General features: G+C 47.3%; 1 protein-coding gene across 3 annotated transcripts in view; it reads right to left on the bottom strand.

Annotated features, from left to right (window-relative positions):
• Nucleotides 1-22,235, bottom strand: part of KIF14 (kinesin family member 14) — a 152,864-nt gene that overhangs the window by 13,133 nt on the left and 117,496 nt on the right. For all 3 annotated transcript variants that reach the window (XM_033916674.1, XM_033916672.1, XM_033916673.1), the window contains exons 26-27: nucleotides 13,413-13,571; nucleotides 3,163-3,285 (exon numbers count right to left, since the gene is read on the bottom strand). In XM_033916674.1, the coding sequence (XP_033772565.1) occupies nucleotides 3,163-3,285; nucleotides 13,413-13,571 (282 nt within the window). The remainder of the gene's footprint in view (nucleotides 1-3,162; nucleotides 3,286-13,412; nucleotides 13,572-22,235) is intronic.

The following is a 22,235-nucleotide window of genomic DNA, read 5'->3' on the forward strand; positions in this document are numbered from 1 at the left end:
AATTGTTGAGCAAAATGAGCTGGAAAGATCAGAATGTGCAAGTATGCCTCCATGAATCCAGAGAGGCAAGGAACCCTCTCGGGTCTACCGCCATTATGACATATTGCATTGTTTCCCTGTGAAAGCATGGAATCCTGAGAGCCTCATGAACATGCTGCCACTCCTGAATAGGCCTTCAACTGTCGGAGCCATTCATTGGCACAATAAAATATGTGAAGGATCTGCCAGTCTGAAAGGTTGGGCGGCACCCGCTCTAGAGCTTGAGTATCCAGCAAGCACTGTACAGTAGCCTGCACTAGGAGCACCTTGTCCAGGTGCTCTGCAGGAGAATCCACTAACCAGTCGGTCAGAGGCCAGGCAAAGTCCAATTAGAGCTCAACCAAATAAAGTCCAGATCCCACTGGTCAGACGAAATGCAAACCCAAATACCCAAGCTGGCAGGAACGCCGACAGCCTGTCCCTATCTGTAGAAGGGTTCCCTCATACTGGCGTATTGTACCTTCTTGGCAGGAGGTGCAAGACAGGAGCCAGATGGCTGGGCATGTCTGTAGCCGGAATACTGCTGACGGGAGCTCTGGTCCGAGATGTTGTACTGGAATACGAGTGATAATGCTTGAAGCCATGAAAATTAGAGCAAGCAGATCCCCTAGACCAGTGATCTCAAACTCGTGGCACGGGGGCCACATGCGGCCTGCCAGATACTATTTTGAGACCCTCGTTATATTTATCATAATCACAAAAGTAAAATAAAACAGTTTCTTGATCATATGTCTCTTTAGCTATAAATTACAATATTATTATTAAGACTTAGCCAAAAGGAAAGATTTATAAACTATAAAGAGTTTTACCAATGCAAAATTGTCATTTCTTTAATAAGACATTAACTATTTTTTCTGAGGCCCTCTCCAAGTACCTACAAATCCAAAATGTGGCTCTGCAAAGGGTTTGAGTTTGAGACCACTGCCCTAGAGGGTCTGGGTCTGCTATTAGGCAGAGGCTTAGGGCGACAGACCACCACAGAATCCAAGAGGATGACCAGGACCTTTCCAAAACAACTGCCCTGAAAGGGAAGTCTCGCTAAAGTATTTATTTATTTATATACCACTTATAGCCTAAGTAATTTACATTCAGTATTCAAGGATTATTCCCTATCTGTCCTGGTGGGCTCACACTATCTAATGTACCTGGGGCAATGGGGGATTAAGTGACTTGCCCAAGGTCACAAGAAGCAGCATGGGATTTGAACCCACAACCATTATCTAATCCAGAGCATGCTGTGGGCAGAAATGGAGAACACCAAAACCCGTATAAGGCATATAAAGCATCAGTCAAAAGAAGTTGGAGGAGGAGAATCTACAGCTTCACTCTCCAGGGTGCGCAAGCGAGACAGACAGGCACGTTTGATAAAAGACGCCCCAAAGCAGCTGCATCAAAAGCTTCTGGAGGACTACGTCCACACAGCGGTCCTGCATAACTAAGGTGTTTACAGTTATGCAGGAACGCTGTGTGGATGTACTCCTCCAGAAGCTTTTGATGCAGCTGCTTTGGGCTTTCAGGCTGCTTTGGGGCGTCTTTCCCTGGGAAGAGAGGTGAAGTTAGGCACCTGCAAAACCAACAAATCCACTCTAGGCTGATCCAGAACCTGCAGGCACTCCAGTGCCAGAGGATACAACGAGACATGGCCCTCGCTAACAAAAGAGCACGTTCCGGAGAATCACATTGCTCCGATATTAAATTGCCCATATCAGGGTGCCAGGGAAAGGTGGAAGACTGCGAGCAAACACCACAAAGCCAGGAGGAAGAAGAGGAGAGAGCCGGCTGAGTGACCAAATGCAGTTCCTGCAAAAACTCAGAAAAAAGATCCAGCAAAGCCGCAGACTGAAATAAGCACAGACCTGTGGGATTGTCCCCAAGTCCTAGAGCCCTTGAAAAATCTGAAGGTCCAGCAAACAGTTCCTTGTCCATGGTCCTTAGAAGCACTGCACCTTGAAATAAGGGGGGTCAGCAAGCTGGTCAGCAGTAAAAGGATTAGGAACAGGCAGACTAAGAAAAGCGGCTGACAGACAAGGACATGTCCATAGAAGCAACGCCACAGAGCCGCAGTGGATGCAGGATGGGGCTGCGCAGGGAAAGAATGCCTGCTTTGAAATATATTTTCCCCACAACTGTTTCAGAAACTCTTGAGAATGTCTCCGGCTCCTGGGGCACAGTCACCCTCGGATACCTTAACCATGCATTCCGTAGACTGCGGAGGGACCGCTGTGCCAAGTCCTCCAAATAAAGAAGACTGTCCCACTGGGCTAGTCGAGCTTTTTGACACCTTCCTGACTAGGGGAGAGACTAAGCTTTGCACTGCCGCACCACATGGCATGTGACGCAAGAATGCTCCTGAAGCGCATAATTTATGCAATCCTAGCAAGAATTCACAGTAAGAGAGTCTAAGGACTCTATCCCAATAAGATTTGAGGCAGTTTTGGAAAAGCAAGGAGCTTTGGGAAAAAAAAAAAAAGACTGCTAAAAATCCAAGATGGCAGCTGCCATGAAATTCGCACCAAAATCGCAATATTTTTTCACACTTTGGAAAGTAAAAAAAAAAAAAAAAACCCCAGCAATTTTAGGATTTTTCAGGTTAGGGAACACAGGGGGACATGCAGAAACCTTGAAAACTCCACTTTTCAAACCTCATCCGATTCACCTCATAGCCTTTACTCACTGTGCCCAGTTTGTGGAGCTGTGCTGCAGCCTGCCTCAGCTCTCTTACAGTAGCTGGATCACAGAATCACTGCTTCATGCTGGGAATGTCTCTGCAATGCTGATCTTCTAGCTGCCAGTCAGACTTTATGCCTGACTGCACCTCCACCCCTGCGGACCAACAGATGCACACCGGAACGGGCAGAGGTGAAGACACAGCCAAGCCTCCTAAGGGTGCCTAACAACCTGCACTCGACCCCTGCTTAACAATAGGCAAGACAACCTCAGGGACGGCCATGAGCACCAAAGAAAACTAAGCAGGCTGGCAAACAGGTAGTAGTAAAATATCTTTATTGTATGGATGATCTTTTTCTTGTGTATGCTAAATTTGTATTTTCTTGTAAAATTTATCTGAATTGCAAATTTAAAAAAAGAGATTTGTATGGATAATAGCAACAAACTTCATCTTACCTCAGCTTGTGAGCAACTTCTTAGAAGATCCTTCTGCATTTCTTTCACACTGTTTAGACAAGAATCAAACAGGTACTCCAGACCTGAGCCCATTCCATCATAAATAGCAAACCTCATTTGTTTCTACAAGAAAAAAAAAAACAGGACGGAACATATTGACATTAATACATTTGCTAACTTTGTTTCAGCTTCCGATTCTTTCTAATTGCTAGCATTTTTGTATGCATTCTGTATAAATGAGCAATTGGAAAAAGCACAGTTACTTACCGTAACAGGTGTTATCCAGGGACAGCAGGCAGATATTCTTAACGTATGGGTGACGTCACCGATGGAGCCCCGGTATGGACCTTTTTAACTAGAAAGTTCTAGTTGGCCGCACCGCGCATGCGTGAGTGCCTTCCCGCCCGACGGAGGAGTGCGTGGTCCCCAGTTAAGATAAGCCAGCTAAGAAGCCAACCCGGGGAGGAGGGTGGGACGTAAGAATATCTGCCTGCTGTCCCTGGATAACACCTGTTACGGTAAGTAACTGTGCTTTATCCCAGGACAAGCAGGCAGCATATTCTTAACGTATGGGTGACCTCCAAGCTAACAGAGAGGGAGGAGGGATGGTTGGCCATTAGGAAAATAAATTTTGTAACACAGATTGGCCGAAGAGTCCATCCCGTCTGGAGAAGGCATCCAGACAGTAGTGAGTAGTGAACGTGTGAACTGAGGACCAAGTGGCAGCCTTGCAGATTTCCTCGATAGGTGTGGAGCGGAGGAAAGCCACAGAAGCAGTCATGGCTCTGACTCTGTGGGCCGTGACAACACCTTCCAGTGAGAGACCGGCCCGAGCATAACAGAACGCAATGCAGGCAGCAAGCCAGTTGGAAAGCGTCCGTTTAGAGACAGGACGATCTAGACGGTTAGGATCGAAGGTCAGAAAGAGCTGAGGAGACGAGCGGTGAGCCCTGGTACGATCCAGGTAGTATGCAAGGACACGCTTACAATCCAGCGAATGTAACGCCTGTTCCCCAGGATGGGAATGGGGCTTAGGGAAGAAAACAGGCAATACAATGGACTGGTTGAGGTGGAAGTCCGAGACCACCTTAGGCAAAAATTTAGGATGGGTACGCAGAACCACCTTGTCATGGTGAAAAACAGTGAAAGGTGGGTCGGCAACCAGTGCATGCAGCTCACTAACCCACCTGGCAGAGGTGATGGCAATGAGGAAGAGCACCTTCCAAGTAAGAAATTTGAGTGAAGTTGTGGCAAGAGGCTCAAATGGAGGTTTCATGAGGGCTGAGAGAACCACATTCAGGTCCCAGACGACTGGAGGAGACTTCAGAGGTGGTTTGACATTGAAGAGGCCTCTCATGAACCGGGAAACCAGGGGATGAGCCGTAAGAGGTTTTCCGAGGATAGGCTCATGAAACGTAGTGATGGCACTGAGGTGGACTCTGATTGAGGTCGACTTGAGGCCAGCGTCGGAGAGAGAGAGCAAATAGTCCAGTACAGTTTCCACCGCCAGTGAGGTGGGATTGTGATGATGAAGGAGACACCAAGAGGAGAACCGGGTCCACTTCTGATGGTAACATTGGAGGGTGGCCGGTTTCCTGGAAGCATCCAAAATACGACGGACGGGCTGAGACATATTCTCTGGAGAGGTCAGCCCGAAAGAAACCAAGCTGTTAGGTGGAGCGAGGACAGATTGGGATGTAGTAGAGACTGATGCTGCTGTGTAAGTAGAGTAGGAAACACAGGAAGAGGAATGGGCTCCCTGGAGTTGAGCTGAAGCAGGAGGGAGAACCAGTGTTGACGAGGCCACCGAGGGGCGATGAGGATCATGGTGGCTCTGTCCCTGCGGAGTTTGAAGAGCGTCCGCAACATCAGAGGTAGGGGAGGAAAGGCATAGAGGAATCGATCCGTCCAGTCGAGCAGGAATGCATCCGGGGCCAGACGATGAGGAGAGAAGAGTCTGGAACAGAACTGGGGCAGCTGATGGTTGTGAGGAGCTGCAAAGAGGTCCACCTGAGGAGTGCCCCAGAGAGCAAAGATGGAGTGGAGTGTGGGAGGATCCAGGGTCCACTCGTGAGGTTGAAGGATGCGGCTGAGATTGTCGGCCAGGGAGTTCTGTTCGCCCTGGATATAGACAGCCTTGAGGAAGAGACTGTGGGCCGTGGCCCAGGTCCAGATGCGGATGGCCTCCTGACAGAGGAGGGGAGATCCGGTGCCGCCTTGCTTGTTTATGTAGTATATGGCGACTTGGTTGTCTGTGCACAGGAGAAGAACCTGAGGGTAGAGAAGGTGCTGGAAGGCCTTGAGAGCATAGAACATGGCCCTGAGTTCGAGGAAGTTGATGTGATGTTGACGCTCCTGAGGGGTCCAGAGTCCCTGGGTGTGAAGATCTCCCAGGTGAGCGCCGCATGCATAGGGGGAGGCATCTGTGGTTATGATCGTGGAGTGAGAGGGTAGATGAAAGAGTAGACCCCTGGAAAGATTGGAGGAGTTCAACCACCATTGAAGAGATTGCCGAAGAGACGATGTCACAGAGATGGGATGAGAAAGAGGATCGGTGGTCTGTGACCATTGGTTGGCTAGAGTCCACTGAGGTGTCCTGAGGTGGAGTCGCGCCAGAGGAAGTACATGGACCGTCGAGGCCATGTGGCCCAGGAGGATCATCATCTGCCGAGCTGGAATGGAGTGATGAAGGAGCACCTGACGGCAGAGGTGGAGCAGAGTTCGATGGCGGTCGGAGGGGAGAAATGCCCTCATTAGAGTGGTGTCGAGAACTGCTCCAATGAACTGAAGTCGCTGTGTGGGAAGCAGATGCGACTTGGGGTAGTTGATCTCGAAACCCAAGAGATGGAGGAACGAGATGGTGTGATGAGTGGCTTGAAGTACAAGCGGAGACGTAGGTGCTTTCACCAGCCAATCGTCCAAGTAGGGGAACACCTGAAGGTCGTGAGACCTGAGGAAGGCCGCCACCACAATAAGGCACTTGGTGAACACTCTGGGCGATGATGCGAGGCCAAAGGGTAGCACTTTGTACTGATAGTGATGGTGCTGTATCTGGAACCGTAGGTAGTGACATGAAGTCGGATGGATTGGAATGCGAGTGTAGGCCTCCTTGAGGTCTAGGGAGCATAGCCAGTCGTGGTGGGAGAGAAGAGGGTAAAGCGTGGCTAGGGAGAGCATTCTGAACTTCTCTTTGACTAGACACTTGTTGAGGTCCCTGAGATCGAGGATGGGACGAAGGTCTCCTGTTTTTTTGGGGACCAGGAAGTAGCGGGAGTAGAATCCCTGACCCCTTTGGTACGGAGGTACCTCTTCGATGGCATTGAGGAGAAGGAGTGATTGGACCTCCCTCAGGAGGAGGGGGGTTTGGGAGGAGTGAGAAGCAGACTCTACGGGAGGATGGTCTGGTGGAAGAGTCTGGAAGTTGAGAGAGTAGCCGTGACGAATGATGTTGAGGACCCACTGGTCCGAAGTGATGACCTCCCAACGGCTGAGGAAAAGCTGAAGACGTCCTCCGATAGGTTGAGGTAGAGGCAGCGATGGTGGGAGAATGGCTATGCTCTGGAGAAAAGAGTCAAAAGGGTTGAGACGGCTTAGATGAAGGAGGAGGTTTGGCAGGTTGAGTCTGTGGGTGAGCCTGAGTCTGATGTTGGTGGCGAGGACAACGAGACTGTTGTTGAGGCGGATTGAGAGGTCTGGCCGAGAACCTACACTGGTAAGAAGACTGTTGTCTGTAGGGACGAGCAGGTGGAATTTTCTTTTTAGGTTTGATCAGAGTGTCCCACCTGGTCTCATGTGTTGAGAGTTTCTGGGTTGTTGAGTCCAGGGACTCTCCGAAGAGTTCATCGCCCAGACAAGGTGCGTTAGCCAGGCGGTCCTGGTGGTTAATGTCTAGGTCAGAGACTCTCAGCCATGCCAAACGGCGCATGGCCACCGCCATGGCAGAGGCGCGAGAGGTCAGCTCAAATGAGTCGTAGATGGAGCGAACCATAAATTTCCTGAGTTGGAGGAGGCTGGAAATTTGTTGCTGGAACAGAGGGACCTTATGTTCAGGAAGATATTTCTGTAAGGAGGAGAGCTGTTGCACCAGAAGCTTCATGTAGAAGGAGAAGTGGAAGGTGTAGTTGTTGGCTCTATTGGCTAGCATGGAATTTTGGAAAAGGCGCTTACCAAATTTATCCATTGTTTTTCCCTCTCTGCCTTGAGGGGTGGAGGCATATACACTGGAACCCTGAGATTTTTTCAAAGTAGATTCCACCAGGAGGGACTCGTGGGGCAATTGGGATAACCCGGTACAAGCTATCCAATTTACGAGGGGCTCCGGGAACAGTGAGGGGAGTCTCCCAGTTCTTATAGAAAGTTTCCCGTAAGATGTCGTGGACGGGCAACTTTAGAAATTCCTTGGGAGGTTGCTCAAAGTCTAGGGCATCGAGGAAAGCCTGAGACTTCTTAGAGTCGGACTCTAAGGGGATGGAAAGAGCTGCTGACATTTCCCTAAAGAATTTAGAGAAAGAGGATTGCTCTGGTTTGGAGGCGGTGTCGGTCATGGAGGGTTCTTCGTCGGTTGACGAAGCGTCCTCTTCGGTACCTTGAGGGGAGTCTTCCCACAAGTCTGGGTCCCTAACGTCGGGGTGCGTACGTTTGGACATCGGCGTGGAGGGCTCGGCATGGCGGGTCTTTGAGAGAGATTTGCCTGAGCGCACCGAAGCGGTACCGGGTGAGGAAGACCGATGTCGTTCCTGGGACCGGACAGGGTCGGCAGTAGCACGGGTATGCACCGTAGGTGTTTCGGCCAAGAGCACCGGCATGGAGGTATTAGTCGGTACCGAGGGGGTCGACACCGATGGGACAGTGCGAGGCTCGGACCGGTCCTGTACCGGAAGGTGCGGTGCTAGCAACGCTGGCAACAGTTGTTGGAGTTGTTGTTGCAGCTGCTCCTGTAACTGTGTTTGGAGTATGGCTGCGATGCGGTCATCCAGGGGAGGCACCGGTACCACTTTTTTCTTCTTCGGTACAATAGGTGCCGCTCTACGCTCCGGCGATGAGGAGGCCGATGATGAGGCACTCACCGAGATCGGAGCGGAGCGTTTGCGGGGCCGGTGCGGCGCCGGAATGGCCGGTGTAGCAACCGTGGCAGGAGGGCACTCGAGGGAAGTGGAAGGCTTCTTAGCCGGCTTACCTGGGCCCAACGACCCCGAGGAAGGGTCCGGTGGTGTCGACGTCGTCGGTGCCGACTTTTGGGGTGCCGTCGACGTCGCGGCAGGTTCCATGGCAGATCCGGTACCAAACAAAATATTTTGCTGGATCTGCCTATTTTTCAAAGTGCGCTTTTTAAGCGTAGCACAGCGGGTGCAGGTGTCAGCCCGATGTTCTGGACCCAGGCACTGGAGGTACCAATTGTGCGGGTCTGTGAGAGAGATCGGGCGTGCACACCGCTGGCACTTCTTAAAACCCGGTTGAGGGGGCATGAAGGGAAACACGGCCTCCGCAAAATCAAAGCCGGAGGCCTGTATGGTGACAACAGGCCCCGCCGGGGCCGGCTCGAAAAAATAAAGAAAACTCGACGAGTTTTTTTTTTTTTTTTTTTTTTTAAGGAAAAATAAAGTAATTCAAAGGGAAAAAAGGAAGAAATTCGGAAAAAATACGCGAGCGGGAAGGCAAACTAATGATTTCAACGGCCGTTGAAAAACATGCGACTTCTTCGCTCCGCGGAAATGAAGAAACTGGGGACCACGCACTCCTCCGTCGGGCGGGAAGGCACTCGCGCATGCGCGGTGCGGCCAACTAGAACTTTCTAGTTAAAAAGGTCCGTACCGGGGCTCCGTCGGTGACGTCACCCATACGTTAAGAATATGCTGCCTGCTTGTCCTGGGATAATAGACAATATGGTATAGAGAAATGGTTGTATATAAATGCTCACAAATTAAATCAACAAACCATATGGGTTACGTGGATATTAGAATTCAGATGCTAGTTCTCATACACTAGAGCAGGAATGTCAAAGTCCCTCCTCGAGGGCCACAATCCAGTCGGGTTTTCAGGATTTCCCCAATGAATATGCATGAGATCTATTTGCATGCACTGCTTTCAATGCATATTCATTGGGGAAATCCTGAAAACCCGACTGGATTGCGGCCCTCGAGGAGGGACTTTGACACCCCTGCACTAGAGAAAGGGAATAGGTGCTAGCACTATCCATATTTTTCTGTACAGAGATACAAATATATACACACTAGTTTCCTTGCTTCAGACTTTTGGAGATAAGCAATATTCTTCTACGCAAATACTGATGCATCTTATTTTGACAGCAAATTAAAGCATGTTCTATGAGCAGCTTTTTAGTTAATATTGGGGTATGGTCTACCAATATATTTTCCATACTTTCAAAAAGACTAAAGTAATTTATAAAGATAAAACATTACGTAAACAAAGATTGAAATTAAATGTAAACTGAGGTTCCTGCTAGGGAGGATGTGTTTTATTGCAGGTTTACTGTTTTATATTTGTGCTATTTTATGGTATGCTTTGTAAATCCAGGTGAGCGACATTAATTTGATTTAATAAATTTACAAATTTAACTATAATCTTGTTTTCTTTCTTATGGCTGTTTAGTATTATGCAGTTGGAAGTGGATACAAAGAAAAATAAGATTTATAACGAGGCTAATGATTTAAACTTGTGCCGACCTCATTTTTGAAGTCCTCTTAGGTTTCAATTTAAAAAAAAATCACAAATTGATTTTGAATCAAATCATCTGTCAAAACCACTAACACATAATTTCATCCAAGATGGAAAATAAAAGCTAAACCTCTGTGGTTGGGAATAGCCATTCCTCTTCCCAACCTCCAAGCAAAGTAATTTTATTTTTAGACTTCTCTTGTGGTCCAAATGTTCAGAGTAACAAGTGTGCAAAGTTTCAGCTTCTTACCTAATCTAGAATTTAGTTGAATTTAGATTACTTATGTGTACAGAGAGAGAGAGAGAGATGCATACGTACCAGCAACGTCAAAAAGGGCAGCATACTCCTAACTATATGCTCTTGTTGTGAAGACAAATGGCCAAGTACCCTTAACTACTCTGGAAAAAGATATCCCCCGCATTTCTTTCTCTGTAGCAATTACAATATATCCTACCCTCATATAGCACACATTTTTAAAACACCCTCCAAGTTCCATGTTTTAGGCAGTTTGCACCTTATTGCAAGCAGAGCTCACCATTAGGGTCTGCCAGCTGTTCCTCTCTATTTGTACTAGAGAATGACACAGGGAAAAAAATCTGCCCCCGTCACTGCACCATCCTCTGCACTGCCCCGTCACCGCTGTTCCCTTCACCTCCCCGTCACCGTAATCCCTTTCACTGCCCCGTCACCGCCACCCCATTCACAGCCCCGTCACCATCCCCGCAGCATCCATATAAGCCTCAGTACTGCGAAACACCATGAAGACAGAAGAGAGTCCTGCCACTACTACTACTGCACTGAGAATCTGTTTCAGTGCCTCTGCCCTGTAGTAAAAACAGAATATAAAATAAATCAATTGACTTGTCCTCCCTTGCAATGACGTGTCCCCCATGTTCACCTATAGCTCTAATCAGATCAATTGTACACACTAAAAATGCAGGAGGATCTGGAACGTGAGTGCAGGCAGGCAGTGATACAAAAACAGACACCCGACCGATTGCAGCGTTCCGCCATCTCCCCTCCCTCCACCTCACCTTAGATGTAGAGTATGCCGGCTTTCTTTTTCGCCCAGCCACACGCGCGGCTGCTCTTTGTTCAATATTCTCCTCTGACGCAACCGGAAACAGGAAGTTGCAAGAGAGGAGAAAATTGAACAACTCAAACAGCTGCGCGTGCGCGGCTTTTTGAACGCTTGCGGCTGGGCGAAAAAGAAAGCCGGTATGCTCTACATCAGCGTTTTTCAACCTTTTTACACCCTTGGACCGGCAGAAATAAAATAATTATTTTGTGGACCGGCAAACTACTAGGACTAAAATTTTAAAACCCTGTTTCCGCCCCATCTCTGCAAGCTCAGTCACCTCAGTAACTATAGAAAAATAGACAAATATAGTGCAAAATATAGACAGCAGATATAACTTCTCAAAACTGACACATTTTAATCACTAAATTGAAAATAAAATCATTTTTCCTACCTTTACTGTCTGGTGATTGATTTCATGAGTCTCTGGTTGCGTTTCCTTCTGTCTGTGTATCCTTTCTTTCTTTCTGCACTCTGGCCCAAGAATTGTCCCTTTCTATTCCCTCCCTCTTTCCTTCCTATGTCCTTAGTGCCCCCGGTGCCTCCTTCCCATGTCTTTAGTGCCCCCGGTGCCTCCTTCCCATGTCTTTAGTGCCCCCAGTGCCTCCTTCCCATTTCTTTAGTGCCCCCATTGCCTCCTTCCCATGTCCTTAGTGCCCCCAGTGCCTCCTTCCCATGTCCTTAGTGCCCCTTCCTGTCTTTAGTGCCCCCAGTGCCTCCTTCCCATGTCCTTAGTGCCCCTTCCTGTCTTTAGTGCCCCCAGTGCCTCCTTCCCATGTCTTTAGTGCCCCAGTACCTCTTCCCATGTCCTTAGTGCCCCTTTCTGTCTTTAGTGCCCCCAGTGCCTCCTTCCCATGTCCTTAGTGCCCCTTCCTGTCTTTAGTGCCCCCAGTGCCTCCTTCCCATGTCCTTAGTGCCCCTTCCTGTCTTTAGTGCCCCAGTGCCTCCTTCCCATGTCTTTAGTGCCCCAGTACCTCTTCCCATGTCCTTAGTGCCCCTTTGTCTTTAGTGCCCCCAGTGCCTCCTTCCCATGTCCTTAGTGCCCCTTCCTGTCTTTAGTGCCCCCAGTGCCTCCTTCCCATGTCTTTAGTGCCCCAGTGCCTCCTTCCCATGTCTTTAGTGCCCCAGTGCCTCCTTCCCATATCCTTAGTGCCCCTTCCTGTCTTTAGTGCCCCCAGTGCCTCCTTCCCATGTCTTTAGTGCCCCAGTGCCTCCTTCCCATATCCTTAGTGCCCTTTCCTGTCTTTAGTGCCCCCAGTGCCTCCTTCCCATGTCTTTAGTGCCCCTTTGTCTTTAGTGCCCCCAGTGCCTCCTTCCCATGTCTTTAGTGCCCCCACTGCCTCCTCCCCATGTCTTTAGTGCCCCAGTGCCTCCTTCTCATGTCTTTAGTGCCCCTGTCTTTAGTGCCCCCTTCCCATGTCCTTAGTGCCCCTTCCTGTCTTTAGTGCCCCCAGTGCCTCCTCCCCATGTCTTTAGTGCCCCAGTGCCTCCTTCTCATGTCTTTAGTGCCCCTGTCTTTAGTGCCCCCAGTGCCTCCTTCCCATGTCCTTAGTGCCCCTTCCTGTCTTTAGTGCCCCCAGTGCCTCCTTCCCATGTCCTTAGTGCCCCTTTCTGTCTTTAGTGCCCCCAGTGCCTCCTTCCCATGTCCTTAGTGCCCCTTTCTGTCTTTAGTGCCCCCAGTGCCTCCTTCCCATGTCCTTAGTGCCCCTTCCTGTCTTTAGTGCCCCCAGTGTCTCCTTCCCATGTCTTTAGTGCCCCAGTACCTCTTCCCATGTCCTTAGTGCCCCTTTCTGTCTTTAGTGCCCCCAGTGCCTCCTTCCCATGTCTTTAGTGCCCCTAGTGCCTCCTTCCTAAGTCCCTCTCACTGCCTTTCACACTTTGTCCCAGTCCCACCCCCACCCCCACCCCCACAGCCTGCCTGCCTGTCTACCTTTCTCCCTCCCTAGCCAAAGCCAGCCTGCTGCCTCCCTGCCGTTCAAAAAAAAAAAAAGCCTCCCTCCTTTTCCTCTTCTCTTATCGCCATGCTGCAGCTGCTAAAGCCGGAAGTCTTCTTTCCGACTCAATTCTGAAGTCGGAGAGAACGTTCTGGGACAGCCAGGCAGCGATTGGCTGGCTCAGAATGTCCTCTCCGACGTCAGAATTGACGTCTGAAAGACTTCCTGTCGGCTGCCGCTTTACCAACTGAGAGCAGGGGAAAAGGAGAGGCATTTTTTTTTTTTTTCATGCGGACCGGCAGAAATTCAACCGGCGATTGAGGGAACAGTGCTCTTCATCAAAGGTGAGGTGGAGGGAGGGAGATGGCCGGATGAGGATCGCGCGATCCTTGGTTGCCTCACTGCGGAGACAAATCCATTCACCGCTCCACAGGGCGTTGAATGGCCTTGTCCCCGTACCTGCAGAGGCCACTATTTTTTTCTTCCCCGTTTCGGCGGGTTATCCGCGGCTAAACGTGGCTAGCCACGGGCAACCACCACTGTGTCATTCTCTAATTTGTACCTTTAGGCTCTTGGTATCTCCTACGCCGTCTTCTGAGAGGTGCAGCTCACTTCCTGTACATGTGGCCAGATGCCCCACATCTCTTATTGCTCGTTCCACTGCTTGGAGTGCTTTGTCTCGGGCCTCTGTGACCATAGATGAGATGTCTGAAGAGCAGCCCTGAAACAAGTATATATGCCAATAAGACCTTTAAAATTATTTCAGCAGTTTGTGAAGTAAAAATCAAACTGCTCAAACATCTAAAATCACAAACATTTTGCCTCAACTAAGACTTCCTTGTGTCTCTTCCCCTCTATCTCCTACCCTTGCTTAACTTTTAAATTGATCTTAGTATTGTAAACAAATAGATATTAATTTGATGGACAGTATATGGTGCCAAAATACGGGACATCACCACCAGTCTAGGGAAATTACTTACACCTCATGACCATTTTCCTATGCTTCTTATCCATATAGGTACGAATGACACTGCCAGGAATACCCCAGAAACCATCGCCAGAGACTTCGGAGCCTTGGGTGAGAGGCTGAAGCAGACAAGTGCGCAGGTAGTCTTCTCATCAATCCTACCAGTTAGAGGCAAGGGAAGAGCCAGAGATGAATGCATCCTGAGAACGAACGAATGGCTACGAGGATGGTGTCGAGATATGAACTTCGGATTCCTGGATCATAGAGAGGCGCTGCAAGGACTACAGGGACTAGACGGACTCCATTTAACCAGCAGAGGTAAGAACATCTTCGGACACCGACTAGCCCGCCTACTTCGCAGGGCTTTAAACTAGGTAAGTTGGGGGAGGGGACCTACTCATATACTGGGGTGGAAAGGAACTATCCTGATGGGACGAGTCGACACTCAGATTCCGAGGTAAGGACCCAATATGCAAACAGTTCTCTTGGAGCCACACAGACTCGGTCAGGAATAGCCTTACAGGGACTCAGCAAACACAAAGTGTGGAGGGCCATGTATGTTAATGCACACAGTTTAGGCAATAAAATTCTAGAACTAGAAACTGAAATAAGGGATGCCAACCTGGACGTGGTGGCAATATCCGAGACTTGGTTCACTGACGCACATGGGTGGGATATGGCTATACCGGGGTACAATCTACTTCGTCAGGACAGAGAGGGCAGGTTAGGTGGAGGGGTAGCACTATACATTAAAGAAGACATCAAAACTACCAGGATCACTGATGTCAAGTATACCGGGGAGTCCCTCTGGGTTAACCTGGCACGAGGTAGTAAAAAATGCCTGTATCTTGGTGTGGTATACAGACCTCCAAGACAACCGGAAAACATGGACGCAGAATTAATTGAAGACATAGAGAATATAACTCTACGGGGTGACACTGTGCTGCTAGGGGACTTCAACATGCCTGACGCAGACTGGAACACATTTTCAGCAGCAACCAGCAGCAGCAGGAGGCTTCTGGACTCCATAAAAGGAGTACATCTCAGACAGATGGTAACGGAGCCCACTAGGGCCCAGACAATCCTAGACCTGGTACTCACAAACGGGGAAAGCATCTCAGAGGTCTCGGTAGGAGATACGCTAGCCTCCAGCGACCATAACATGGTATGGTTCAACATTGGGAAAGGATCACCTAAATCAATTACAAAAACAAAGGTGCTCAACTTTCGGGGCGCCGACTTTGCACGTATGGGAGATCACGTTCATCAGACGCTACAGGACCAAGCAGAGACCGGCAATGTGGAAACTATGTGGTCGTACCTGAAATCATCCATACACGAAGCAACTAATCGCTACATAAAATCAGTAGATAAACGGCAAAGAAACAACAAACCCCAATGGCTCACTGAAGAGATCTCACTCCTCATTAAGGAGAAGAAAAAAGCAATTCTTTCCTACAAACGCACCCAGAGAAGAGAAACTAAAGTAGAATATAAGACCAGATCTGCAGCGGTCAAAACAGCAGTTAGGGAGGCCAAACGTCGAGTGGAAGAAACTCTGGCAAAAAACATTAAAAAAGGGGACAAATCCTTCTTTAGGTATATCAGCGATAGGAAAAGGAACACAGACGGTATAGTACGCCTTAGACAACCGGACGGAAACTACGCGGTGGCGGATTCAGAAAAAGCAGAACTACTAAATGAATATTTCTGCTCAGTCTTCACCTGTGAAGCACCGGGACACGGACCACAGTTGATGATAATACAAGACGTGGATGACCCGTTTCAGAATTTTGAGTTCACTCCTGGGGACGTCTACAACGAACTGGCAAGGCTAAAGTTAAACAAGGCCATGGGACCGGACAATTTACACCCAAGAGTGCTCAGAGAATTGAGAGATGTCCTGGCAGAACCGTTGGCGGTGCTCTTCAATCTCTCACTAAGTACGGGGAAAGTTCCGTTGGACTGGAAAACAGCCAACGTCGTTCCTCTACATAAAAAGGGTTGCAAGGCTGAGGCTGCGAACTATAGACCGGTAAGCCTCACCTCAATAGTGTGCAAACTCATGGAAACACTAATTAAGTATAAATTAGATACGATCCTGAACGAGGGAAATCTCCGGGATCCCAGCCAACATGGATTCACCAAGGGTAGGTCATGCCAGTCCAATCTAATAAGCTTCTTTGACTGGGTAACAAGAAGACTAGACTCAGGAGAGTCCTTGGACGTCGTGTACCTGGACTTCAGCAAAGCGTTTGACAGCGTCCCACACCGCAGGCTGCTGAACAAGATGAAATCTATGGGATTAGGAGAGACTCTAACTGCATGGGTTAAAGATTGGCTTAGTGGCAGACTTCAGAGGGTGGTGGTCAACGGTACCCTTTCTAAAATGTCGGAGATGACCAGCAGAGTGCCACAGGGTTCGGTCCTGGGCCCACTCCTCTTCAACATATTCATTAGGGATCTGACTCAAGGGCTCCAAGGCAAGGTAACCTTATTCGCTGATGACGCCAAACTATGCAATGTAGTAAACGGCTATAATCTTCAGGATGCTATGGAGCAAGACCTGCGTACTTTAGAAAGTTGGTCCTTGATCTGGCAGCTGGGCTTCCAACGCCAAGAAATGTAAGGTCATGCATCTCGGCAACGGAAATCCTTGCAGAACTTACACCCTGAATGGAGAAACTTTAGCCAGGACTACGGCAGAACGAGACTTAGGAGTAATCATCAGTGCTGACATGAAAGCAGCCACTCAAGTGGAGAAGGCTTCATCTAAAGCACGGCAAATGATAGGTTGTATCAAGAGAAGCTTCGTCAACAGGAAACCTGAAGTCATGATGCCACTGTACAGAGCCATGGCGAGACCGCATCTGGAATACTGTGTTCAATTCTGGAGGCCACATTACCGTAAGGATGTGCTCAGAGTTGAATCGGTTCAGCGGATGGCCACCAGGATGGTCTCGGGGCTAAAGGGTCTCCCGTACGAAGAAAGACTGAGCAAATTGCAGCTCTACACTCTCGAGGAGCGTAGGGAGAGGGGAGACATGATTGAGACATTTAAGTACATCACGGGACGGGTAGAGGTGGAAGATGATATCTTTCTTCTCAGGGGACCCTCGACCACAAGAGGACATCCGCTCAAGCTCAGGGGAGGGAAGTTTCGTGGAGACACCAGGAAATACTTCTTCACGGAGAGAGTGATTGAGCATTGGAACGAGCTTCCAGTGCAGGTGGTCGAGGCACGCAGCATCTCAGACTTCAAGAACAAATGGGATACCTATGTGGGATCCCTACGAGGTCATGCCAAGGGATGGGGTCACTAGGACTGAATGAGCGGGTAAGTAGAGTGACAGTATAATTACAATTATTCTTTAGGGGGTCAGTAGACTTAAGAGGGTAGGTAAATAGTGTGGGCAGACTTGATGGGCTATGGCCCTTATCTGCCGTCATCTTTCTATGTTTCTATATCAAAAGTTGAATGGACAGTATATCAAAGTTGAAATATGTTTCTAAAGAGCAATGATAGGAGTGCCAGAATGCACAAAGGTGGTCAAAAAGGCTGCATGGCAAACACAAAATACTTTGATGATTTGCTCCAATAAAGTGACCTGATGCACTTGAAGTACCCATGGTGTGATCTCAATGGCATATGAAGATACAGAGTGGCAGCATAGTGCAGTTCACAGAATATAACAGTTGGGATAATAAAGTGTTCTGGGTTTGCCATGCTACCATTCTTGACCTCCTTTGCACATTGGTAGAATTTGAGCCTCCTCTTTACTCCAATGCAAATATTTCTGACTGACATGCTAGCTGCTTAGGCTTACGGGATGTGCTTGAATATAAGCCTAGTTAGCTTAACCATCTGAGCAAATGTGTAAACAGGGAGAACCAAGTTTATTTAGTTTGGAATTTATGTACTCACCTTTCAAAACCCATACCCAAGGCAATGTATAAGTGGACAGGCCCACAGCCCAATGCTTCTTAACTCAGCCCTAAGGCACACCCAGCCAGGATATCCACAATGAATATGCATGAAATATTAGCATACTGAAGCAATAGTGTATGCAACCCTCTCTCATGCATATTCATTGTGAAAATCCTGAAAACCGTGACTGGGTGAGCTTGCCCCCTGGACTGGGTTGAGAAGCACAACCCTACCCTATAGGTCTTACTATCTAAGTTGGTACCTGGGGTAATAGGGGACAAAATGGCTTGCCCAAGGTCACAAAAAGCAATATCTGTAAATGGTATCGTTTGTTTTCCTTAAGGATTTAAATGCTGTGATGAAGTTGTATTTTCGGAATTCCCAGGCTTTCTTTTGTGGGAAAAAGATATGGATTTACTTCGATATATCTAGGCAAACTCAAGAGCAAAGGAAAGTCTATTTGGCTATGCAACAGGAAGTACTAACCTTGGGGGCAACATTTCTTTCAGCTTACCCCTGTAAATGCCTGATAAGATACCTAGGTATAAAATATGTTTCTTCCAGCGGGAAAAGCTGAAGGCCTTTTTGGACTTGAAGAAGACAGATAGTTAGGATGTCCAGCTATTTAGAACATAAGAATACCCTTACTGGGTCATACCAATGATCCATCAAGCCCAGTAGCCCATTCTCATGGTGGCCAATCCAGGTCACTAGTACCTGGCCAAAACCCAAGGAGTATCAATGTTCCATGCTACCGATCCAGGGCAAGCAGAGGCTTCCCCCATGTCTTAATAACAGACTATGGACTTTTCCTTCATGAATTTGTCCAAACCTTTTTTAAAACAAGCTACACTATCTGCTTTTACCACAACTTCTGGTAACACATTCCAGATTTTAACTATTCTCTGAGTGAAAAAATATTTCCTCCTATAGGTTTTAAAAGTATTTCCCTGCAGTTTCATTGAATGTTCCTAATCTTTGCAATTTTTGATGGAGTGAAAAATCAATCCACTTGTACCCATTCTACTCCACATAGGAATCTGTAGACTTCCATCATATCTCCCCTCAGCCTTCTCTTTTCCAGGCTGAAGAGCCCTACCCTTTTTTGTCTTGCCTCATACGAGAGGAGTCCCATCCCCTTTATTATCTTGGTCGCTCTTCTTTGAACCTTTTCTAGTGCCACTATACCTTTCTTTAGATGAGGAGACCATAAATGAATGCAATACTCCAAGCATTATAATATCTTTTTATACCGATAATGTATTTAAGGGGTGGTGTAAAGTTCATGATATAGCCTTTCCTTTTTGATATTTCATATAGGGAGCTCCTTGTCTTATGTTCTCCTCCTCCCCTTATTTTTTTGAGGTCTAAGAAGGATTTAGATTTTTTACTTTTTTGAAGCATATTCCTTAAAATGATGTCTAATTCCGTATTACTTATTCAAGTGTATAACTTGTGTATAACCGTGTGGTTCGAAAAGCCAAAAGAGAGTATGAAGAGAGGCTAGCCAGGGAAGCACAAAATTTCAAACCGTTCTTTAGATATGTTAAAGGGTACAGAATGGAAAGTATAAAAATTTTATTAAAATATGGGAGCCATTAACATCTTTTTGTCATGATTAAATGCCATTTTTCTATTAATTATACACCACTTAATGTTGGGTGGGGGGAGGGTTTCAAGTGTAGGGTTTATGATTTTATAATGAATAATGGGCTTTGAGGGAGAGTGGGGGGAGGGTTACATTTACATTTATAGGGTATAATGATAAGATGTTCAAGTGGTCTAATTAATAGTGTTTATTATGAATTTTTGTACACTTGATGAAAGTTTAAAAATGAATAAAGAATTAAAAAAAAAAAAAAAAAAAAAAAAAGATATGTTAAAGGGAAGCAGCTGGCTAGGGAGGAGGTGGGACCACTGGACAACGGAGACAGGAAGGGAGTGCTGAAGGAGGAGAAAGAAATGGCAGAAAGACTTAACATGTTCTTCTCGTCTGTATTTACAAATGAAGACACATCCAACATACCGGAACCTAAGCAAATCTTCAATGGAGATCAACCAGAAAAATTAACATCCATGGAAGTGAGCATTGAAGACGTATGCAGGCAGATAGAAAAATTAAAAACTGACAAATCCCCGGGTCCAGACGGAATCCACCCAAAGGTTCTGAAGGAACTAAAGGAGGAAATAGCGGAACTACTTCAGCAAATTTGCAATCTATCCCTGAAAACAGGCGAGATCCCGGAGGATTGGAAGATAGCCAATGTTACGCCCATCTTTAAAAAGAGATCAAGAGGTGACCCGGGAAACTACAGACCGGTAAGTCTGACCTCGGTTCCGGGGAAAATGGCAGAAGCACTGATAAGACAACATCGATGAACATTTTGAAAGAAACAAACTTCTGATAACCAGCCAATATGGATTCTGCAAGGGGAGATCGTGCCTAACCAACTTATTGTACTTCTTCGAAGGAATTAACAGACGGATGTACAGAGGAGACCCCATAGACATCATATATCTAGATTTCCAAAAAGCCTTTGACAAGGTACCCCATGAACGCCTACTTCAGAAACTGAAGAACCATGGGTGGAAGGAGACGTACATAGATGGATTAGGAATTGGTTGGCGGGTAGGAAACAGAGGGTAGGAGTGAAGAGCCACTACTCAGACTGGAGGAGGGTCACGAATGGTGTTCCGCAGGGCTTGGTGCTCGGACCGCTGCTATTTAATATATTTATAAATGATTTAGAAACAGGGACGAAGTGCGAGATAATAAAATTTGCGGATGACACCAAACTATTTAGTAGAGCTCGGACTAAAGAGGACTGCGAAGAATTACAAAGGGACTTGAACAAACTGGGGGAATGGGCAACGAGATGGCAGATGAAGTTCAACGTTGAGAAATGTAAAGTACTACATGTGGGAAGCAGAAACCTGAGGTACAGCTATACGATGGGAGGGATGTTATTGAATGAGAGTACCCAAGAAAGGGACTTGGGGGTAATGGTGGACATGACAATGAAGCCGACGGCACAGTGCGCAGCGGCCACTAAGAGAGCGAATAGAATGCTAGGTATAATCAAAAAGGGTATTACAACCAGAACGAAAAAAGTTATCCTGCCATTGTATCGGGCGATGGTGCGTCCGCATCTGGAGTACTGTGTCCAATATTGGTCGCCGAACCTTAAGAAGGATAGGGCGATACTCGAGAGGGTTCAGAGGAGAGCGACATGTTTGATAAAAGGTATGGAAAACCTTTCATATGCTGAGAGATTGGAGAAACTGGGTTTCTTTTCCCTGAGAAGAGGAGACTTAGAGGAGATATGATAGAGACTTACAAGATCATGAAGGGCATAGAGAGAGTAGAGAAGGACAGATTCCTCAAACTTTCGGAAAATAAAAGAACAAGAGGGCATTCAGAAAAGTTGAAAGGGGACAGATTCAAAACGAATGCTAGGAGGTTTTTCTTCACTCAACGTGTGGTGGACACCTGGAATGCGCTTCCAGAGGACGTAATAGGGCAGAGTACGGTACTGGGGTTCAAGAAAGGATTGCCTAGTCTACTAAGAAAAGTTGGTTTTTTGGGTTTTTTTTTTAAATTTTTGAATACTTTATTCACCAATATAAAACAGCATACACAGGCAGAATGCCAACAGCAATATCAAAACAATTCCCAGCAGAACAACCACCCCCCACACAGAGTGATACACTGTATCATAATACAAAACAAGGAAGCCAAAGACAGGACTAAAGTCTTTATAACAAATGTCCAAAACAATTAAGGAATATTCATTCATCTACCATAAAGGCGCCAAATGCGGCGAAAAGAACCACAAGTGTCATTCCTCAATGCAGTCAATTTTGACATAAGGTTTATATGGTCCACTTTGAGCAAAAGATTAGACTGTGCAGGAAGAGTAGAGTGTTTCCAAAAGGAGGCCACACACAGTCTGGCAGCCGTAGCGACCAGCGTCACAAAGTGAGCTTGCTCACAGTCCAACCCCCGAGCAGGATAATTACGTAAGAAAACATCCATCTGCAATGGTACAAGAGTTTGCAAAACATCTGACATCAATTGTTGAACCATTCCCCAGTACAAAACAATCTGAAGACAGTCCCACCACGCATGCCAAAAATTCCCCATCCCCCTCAGGATCTCCAACAGAGGCCATCACCATGGGTGAACAAGCGGTACAACCTCTCAGGAGTGTAATACCACTGAAAGAGCATCTTACAACCCCTGTTCAATCAGTGGAGTGGCCAAGGAGACTCTAAGCAATGCACCATAAAGTTGCTCCCATTGTGGAAAGTCCAAAGACCTCCCCATAAGTTCTCACCAGGGGCAACTATGCAAGAGGGCCCTATACAATCTAGAGATAAGTACCACTCCAGAGCCCATTCGAAACACTTGAAGAAATGCAGAATCCGGCCCCTCTCATTCAGGAAGAACTCTCTTACCTAGGAAATCCCGGAGCTGGGAATAAGCAAAA

This window comes from Geotrypetes seraphini, chromosome 12 (genome assembly GCF_902459505.1).
Source record: "Geotrypetes seraphini chromosome 12, aGeoSer1.1, whole genome shotgun sequence".
In the NCBI taxonomy this organism is placed as follows: domain Eukaryota; kingdom Metazoa; phylum Chordata; class Amphibia; order Gymnophiona; family Dermophiidae; genus Geotrypetes; species Geotrypetes seraphini.